General features: G+C 41.7%; 1 protein-coding gene across 2 annotated transcripts in view; it reads left to right on the forward strand.

Moving 5' to 3' along the window:
- The window catches only part of YBEY (ybeY metalloendoribonuclease), a 110618-nt gene that overhangs the window by 2133 nt on the left and 101252 nt on the right, over window positions 1-7233 (forward strand). The window contains exons 2-5 of one of the 2 annotated variants that reach the window (XM_083714735.1): window positions 1118-1405; window positions 2401-2532; window positions 4440-4508; window positions 5439-5518. In XM_083714735.1, coding sequence (XP_083570861.1) covers window positions 1196-1405; window positions 2401-2532; window positions 4440-4508; window positions 5439-5518 — 491 coding nt within the window. In that variant the 5' untranslated portion in view covers window positions 1118-1195. Of the gene's footprint in view, window positions 1-1117; window positions 1406-2400; window positions 2533-4439; window positions 4509-5438; window positions 5573-7233 lie in introns of those variants that run through there. The other variant, XM_083714734.1, reaches the window with a different exon arrangement.

Here is a 7233-nt window from a genome sequence, read left to right on the forward strand (position 1 = left end):
ATCACAACTGTTAGAACACAGTGTTATAAGATTGGGGTGGGGTGGGGGATAGTCTGCATGTCATCTTAGATGGGATCCTGCAGGAAAAGAGACTGCTTATTTTTATTTTAGTATTTTATTTTAAAAAATTTTTGCATAGATTAATTGCATTCATCCATAACAATTTCACTATTTTTCTGGGGTTCTTCCAACCCTGACTTTCCTCCACCCTTTCCCTGGTTTCAAATATTTATCTCTTCTCTTTTCTGCAACTAAATATTTTTAATCCAATCTATTAAATCTCCTTTTTCAATACTTTTTATCAATTATATTACAAGTGCTAAACCAATCCTGACGTTTTTAAATATTTGCAATGCTCCTTCATATATTCTATAAAATTACCGTAATCTACTCATTTCTAATATTTTTATCTTCTTGATGTCTGATCTTCCCGGTCAATTTCACCATTTCTGCATAGTCCATTCATTTCAATATCCATTCTTCTTTCAATGGGGTTCTTTCTTCCTTCCAACCCTGGGCATATAAAATTTTGCCGCTGTCGTCGAGTACATAAAAATGGCCTTTTTTCCTTTCAGAATCTCTTCTCCTATTATACCTAATAAGAAAGCCTCTGGTTTTTTAACAAAAGTTATTTTAAACATTTTTTAAAATCTCATTATAAATCATTTCCCAAAAGGCTTTTGCTGACTTACAGGTCCACCAAAATGTACCCTCATTCTCTTTGCACTTTCAACATACATTAGACATTTTTAAATACATTTTTGCAAGTCTTGTCGGCACCAAGTACCATCAGTACATAATTTTCATACAATTTTCTTTTAACGAACATCAAGCAGTAAATTGTAAATCCACTTTCCGTAACTTTTCCCATGACTCAAATTGTATATTATGACCCACGTCTTTTGCCCAATGTATCATTGCTGATTTTACTTCTTCATCTTTTGTCTCTCATGAGCATGAGACTTTTAATCTTGGGGTTGTGGGTTTGAGCTCCATGTTGGGCAAACGATTCCTGCAATCCAGGGGCTTGGACTACATGACCTTCGTAGTCCCTTCCAACTCTACAGTTCTGTGGTTACTTAACCTACTGCAATGATTCTAATCTCTGCCATTTCAGCTGCTGGAACTATCACTGCCATCTAATGATGTTGGAAAAGCACTACTTTGCAGACCATCGTCTTCACTTTTTAAAGATATGAGCCTGCTCATACGTAACCTGCAGAGAGCCATCCCTATCAGGAGAGTGCCACTTCGCAAGAATATAGAACAAATCCGTCGCATTTTGGGTGTGCAGCAGTTTGATCTTGGTGTTATCTGTGTTAATAACAGGAACATACAGCTGCTCAACAGAAACTACAGATGGAAGGATAGCCCTACTGATGTGTTATCTTTTCCTTTTCATGAGGTAAACATTTTGCTTACGATTCTCCAGTTCAGCAACAGTCTTATGAGGCTTGTCTTGAACAGGAACAAGACAATAGGACTTATTACAAAATGTGTTAAGGCTTCAAGTACATGTGGGTAATTGGGGGCCTTTGATGGACCAATCATACTTGTTTAGACTTGAGGACAACACAGACACTGCATAGAAATATTTAAATTTGGGGAAGATGAAGACCTGTGGCTTCTTTAAAACAAATAGCTGCTTCTGTAAAAGCAATGCTCATTTGTAAGAATAAAGTGATATATCATTTGTATTACCAGGTCCATTCATCATCATTCTTTTTAACCACCATTGGAAAGTACTTCCATATAGTACTTTGTTATGCTTATAGCTTTACTTTTCCACAATTCATCCAAATCATCCTACAATGTAAGATATTAATTCTGCTCTACAGCTAAGAAAGCACTGTTCTAAATGTTCTTATTTCAATAAACCCCACGGAATAAGTATGTGTAAGAGTGCAGCAAGGCAACCATATCACGTGGTGTTCAGCATGATCTGCTCCAAAGTATACTTATTTATTTATGTACAAAATTTAATATCTTGTCCCTGAAATCATTTGGAACTCTCAGGGTAGCTTACAGTGTAAGAACAACAAATAAAATATAAAGTACATTTGCATACAGTGCTTCAGGGCTAAGTATATTTAATTAGAAGCCACACTAAAATCAGTTTACTTTTGAGTAGACATGGTTAGGATCGTGCTGCAAAGCTGATAATTTGTGGGTTGCCAGGCCCACGCAATGAGAATGCAGATAAAAACCAGACCATTCCAGTTTCCTGGCCCAGAGGCAATCACACGAGCTCCTTTAGTCGCAGGGAGCTTAGAAATCAATATTGTGTTTCAACATATGTCATCTCTGCATTGACACCCATTGTGAATGTTCAAAAAATTTATGGAACTTTGCAAATATGTGTAACTTTTGGATCATAGTTTGGGCCTGTTCCCTTCACAGAATCTGACAGCAGGGGAGCTGCCTCAGCCTTGTGCTCGAGGTGAATACAATTTGGGAGACATTTTTCTTGGAGTAGAACATATCTATCAAGAGTGTGAGAAGAATAAGGAAGATTTCTACAGTATTCTTACAGTAAGTATATGTTTACTAATTCAGTCATCCTGCTACTTGAGTTGGTTTTTATCTTTAGAGTTCTGACAAGTTACCCTAAAACTTGCTTGGTCTCAATTTACAAAAGAAGCTTCTTTTATTTCCTCACTTCGTTCTAGCATTATGTATACTATTAGATTTTCACCAAAAATAAATAAATTGCGGGCATATTTTGTTTCATCTAAGCCATTGTGCTACTTCATGATCTCAATGTCAAGGGAAGGAAAGCTTTGCTCCCTAAGACAGTCTGCACAACTACGGCTGCTCGCCACAGTTGCCCTAGGAATGCATCAGTCAGGGCACCAAGGGCAACTGTACCCCTGCCTCCAATGCTAAGAGCTTGTGTCAGGGAACTGCCATCAGAGGCGGAGGGAAGGCTCCAGAGGGATGCCGGAGAGGGTCCCAGTAGGGAGAGAGGCAGCCCATCTGCTGGGGAAGGAAATCAGTGTAGCACCAGTGGAGAAGGGGGGCAGATGGGGGAATCGGCGAGGGGGCTCCAGGACTCTTCGCCAGAGACCAGCAGGGAGAGCACGGGTCCTCCGCTGCCCACACCCTCCCTGCGCAGAAGACTTCCGCGCAGGGAGAGTAGGAGGAGACTTGGCATCAAAGAACTTCTTTGCTGAAAGAAGTTCAAGAAACGCCCACTGACGGATTCTGCCAGCGATTGAGACAGCCACGGGTGAGTGGCTGTCCAGACAGAAAGGGTTCACCCAGGTAGCCCAGCCAGGTGTGGCGACGATTTACGTACGAGCAACCCCTAGAACCATTACAGCTTGCTTCCTTACCCACACCCTCAAATGGACTCCTGGAGTTCTGTGTCCAATTGTGGGCAGCACAATTTAAGAAGGATGTTGACAAGCTGGAAGGTGTGCAGAGGAGGATGACCAAGATGATCAAGGGTCTGGAAACCAAGCCTTGTGAGAAATGGTTAAAGGAGCTGGGTATGTTTAGCCTGGAAAAGAGGAGACTGAGAGGGGATATGATAGCCATCTGCAAGTACCTAAAGGGCTGTCACATGGAAGATAAAGCAAGCTTGTTTTCTCCTACTCTGGAGGGTAGGACTTGAACCAATGGCTTCAAGTTACAAGAAAGGAGATTCCAACTAAACTTCAGGAATAAATTTCTGATGGTAACAGCTGTTCAACAGTGGAATGGTCTCCCTCTGGAGGTGGTGGACTCTCCTTCCTTCGAAGTTTTTAAGCAGAGGTTGGAAGGCCATCTGTCGTGGATGCTTTAGATGAGATTCCTGCACCGCAGGGGGTTGGACTACATGACCCCCGGGGTCTCTTCCAACTCTACCATTCTCTGATTCTGTACCACAGTATTATCACAGGGTTCTTGTGAGGATAAAAATGGAGGGGGAAGTACACTACATTGAGCTCTTTGCAGCAAAGGTGGGATATAAATGTAATGGTTGAGTGATAGATAGATAGATGATAGATAGATAGATAGATAGATAGATAGATAGATAGATAGATAGATAGATAGATAAAGATGGGTGATCTCTGAAAAGTAAACATCTTGGCTGGTTGTCTCATTCCTCTCCTCTGCAACACATTTCTTTAGTGTGTATATTGTAGCCTTGCCTTCCACTTGGTTTCCAATTAAGACACATGACAAGAGAAGAAACACAACTGAATTTCAGTAAAAGACTGAACAAATATCTTTTGCTTTCTAAAGCAAGCCTGCTTATTCTTGAGACAAGCCCCAGTGACTTCCATGAAATGAATTCCATGTAACTTGGTAGGAAAAGCCTAGCCCTAAAACCATGGAAGAGAATTATAATGAGCAAAGTCACCTGTTCATTATTTTGTTTGTTTCCAATAAAATGTGGTCCTTGAACATGGGGGGCAGAAGTGAAACTCTGAAATATTTTTCCCCTTGCACAGGTAACAGTTGCTCATGGCATGTGCCACTTACTTGGCTATAAACACAGCACAGAAGCAGAGTGGCAGCAGGTGAGTGTTTTTCTTTTGATGAGCAATTTCACTGCATGCATCGTAATATCTGAGCAGCGAGAGACTCAGGGTTTAATTGTTTGGAACAAAGGTCAGCGGAGACTCTGTCTTTAGGATGGCTTTATTTACACACACACACAACACACTCTGAGGATAGTATAGAAGGACTCTTAGCATTAGCAATAGCAACAGCTATTGCCTCCCCACTAAGTTTCCAAGGTGAAGACCCCAAAGCCAGTTTTCAATTCTGCACACAGTGGCAGTCAAGCTTCTGTGTCTCCTCTGCTTCCAGCTTCAGCCAAACTCACACAGAGCAGCCCCAACTCTTTTTCTTCTACTTTAAAAAAGATGCCACCTCCAGCCAGGTGAGAGAGTGTGGACAGCCTATCCCCTCTTGGAAAGCAGCGTTACCCAGTTGTCTCTATGGTAACACAGCTGACTCTTCGGTCACGTAGATGAGGGTGTTAAACAAGACCAGCAACTTGACAAACTGTTTTGACCAGTTCAGCAGGCTCCTTCCTGCAGAGGCCCCATTTTGTAGATACAAAACCACAACTTCGTTGGGATCCATAGGCATTATCCAAACCAATCCCCCATCCTATAAAAATATTAATACTTGATTCATCTGCAGATGCCCTAGCATATTAATTGGGTGAGAAAACATAAATTTTATGTACCCCAGGTGCAGTGTAAGTGACAAATTCATGAAGGGAGTCTGTGGCACAACAGATCAGTGCATCTGGCTGTTAATAAAGTTGGTGGTTTGAGCCCGGCTGCGGTCAGGATTCCTGCACTGCAGGAAGTTGGACTAGATGACTGTCAGGATCCCTTCCAACTCTATAATTCTATGATTCAAATTTTGTAAGATGACATTGTTGTGTTATTTGGAAGGAAATGTATGCAAACACCATTGCCTTATCTCTTTTTCAGATGTATGAAAAGGAAGCACAAATTCTTCTGGAACTAAACAGATTGTCAGACACAAATTTGCAACCCCTGACCAAACACCACTGCTAAATGCCAAGTTTGTATGTTGGCTCAGAAATAAAAGAAATGAAAGTTCAGTTTTTTCCGTTATTTGTGGGTTTTGCTATCAAGTCCCCAAACAGAAATATAGTAAGAATGCAACTTAAGCTTGTTTTGCAAAATAATGATTTCATTGGAATGGGAAATAAGGAACCTAATGAAGAAAATGAGGAAGACCTTATACTACCATTCCTACTACTAAGAGCGATAACAGGCAGGAAAATACGATTTCATCTTTCAGTTTTTTAAAACGACATCTTGGATTTCTCTCCTTGAAACAGATCCTATTGATCCATTGGTAAGGCTACAAATGTCCCTCTGCAACAACTTAGTTGGGGTCTGGGCATCTTACCTCTTGCCTTCCTCCTCCCCACTGTTTGCAAAATTGTTTTATGCAACAACACATATGTCCCATTATATCCTTTTGCAGCTGCCTGGCATTGTTCAGATCTCAAATGTGCTCAGCTTTCTTTGGGTTATGCCCTGCCATCAGGATGAGGGCATGAACGTAGAAATTGGGCTATCGGAGCAAATAGCAGCTTCCAACTTTGATGATGATGTTCAAATAAGTACAGAGCAATTTGTTGTATATCTCACCTCCCCGAAGCAGTAGGTTCTATATAAGTACAGAATTGGTGATTACAGTATACTTCTTGAATACAATATGTAGCTATTCTCTCCTCATTTTCTTTTGGTTTATCAGCTAAACTTGGGAAGCAGTAGAGAATATCGAGGACTGGACAGAGGGAGAAAACTCATCGTTGTTTTTATTATTATTATTAGTCATGGTTTTGGGGTTGTTTATTTTAAAAACTGACCTGCTTCTATGCTCACAGGAAAATTATTGAAGGAGGGGAGGGGCAGAGAGTTAGAGAGAAGGAGGAAAGAGTCGCCCTGTTAATTTGTTTGCAGCTTCAAAAACACAGCCCATTACTCAGGAAAAGAAACCCATGAATACCTGGCAGGATGACTTCGTTAACCCGTGGGTAGGAAAAATCCATGCTAAACTTCTGAGCATCGGAATTTCCCCAGCGGACTTCTTAAAGATGAACCTACGCTCAGCCAAAAGCCTTATCGAGCAAAGATTAGCAGACATTGAAAATCAACACAACCTCTCCAGGGGTGGGGGTGTCTGCTCCCCCAGGTATCACGGAATAACCCCACCACTTGGCCTTCCATCATACATGTCATCTCTTTCATCTGTACCACACCGACTTGCATTTATTCGTGCAAGGTTCAATGTTTTTCCATCGAACCTGCTGAGCCACAGATTTTCCAAGGGTTTGGTGTCTCCGCTATGCGAGTGTGACGGGAAAACAGTTGAATCTCTTCCACATATAATGTTCAACTGTCCCTTACATAGCATAGCCAGGACTAAATTCCTGGGTCCTGCTTTACTGCGCTTGGTTGGCAGGCCTGTTGAGTCACATGCCGCACTGCTTTTGCAGGATACAGATCCTTCTGTAACTCTGCAGGTGGCAAGATTCCTGAATGCGGTTATCTCACACACAAAAACCACCAAAAAACAACAACAACAACAACAAAAACTAATCGGACAGTTATGATGAGAGTGCATGATGACTTCCGGAGGCGGCGCGAACGGCAATGGCGGTCCTTTCTCCTTTGTGAGGAGGAAGCTCCGCAGAAAAAGGGTCGTCCGTTACGGCGAAACGGAGACCCGCTTTGGAGACCCACAGGC

The sequence above is a fragment of the Podarcis gaigeae genome, assembly GCF_964106915.1.
Source record: "Podarcis gaigeae genome assembly, chromosome: 1".
Lineage (NCBI taxonomy): Eukaryota > Metazoa > Chordata > Lepidosauria > Squamata > Lacertidae > Podarcis > Podarcis gaigeae.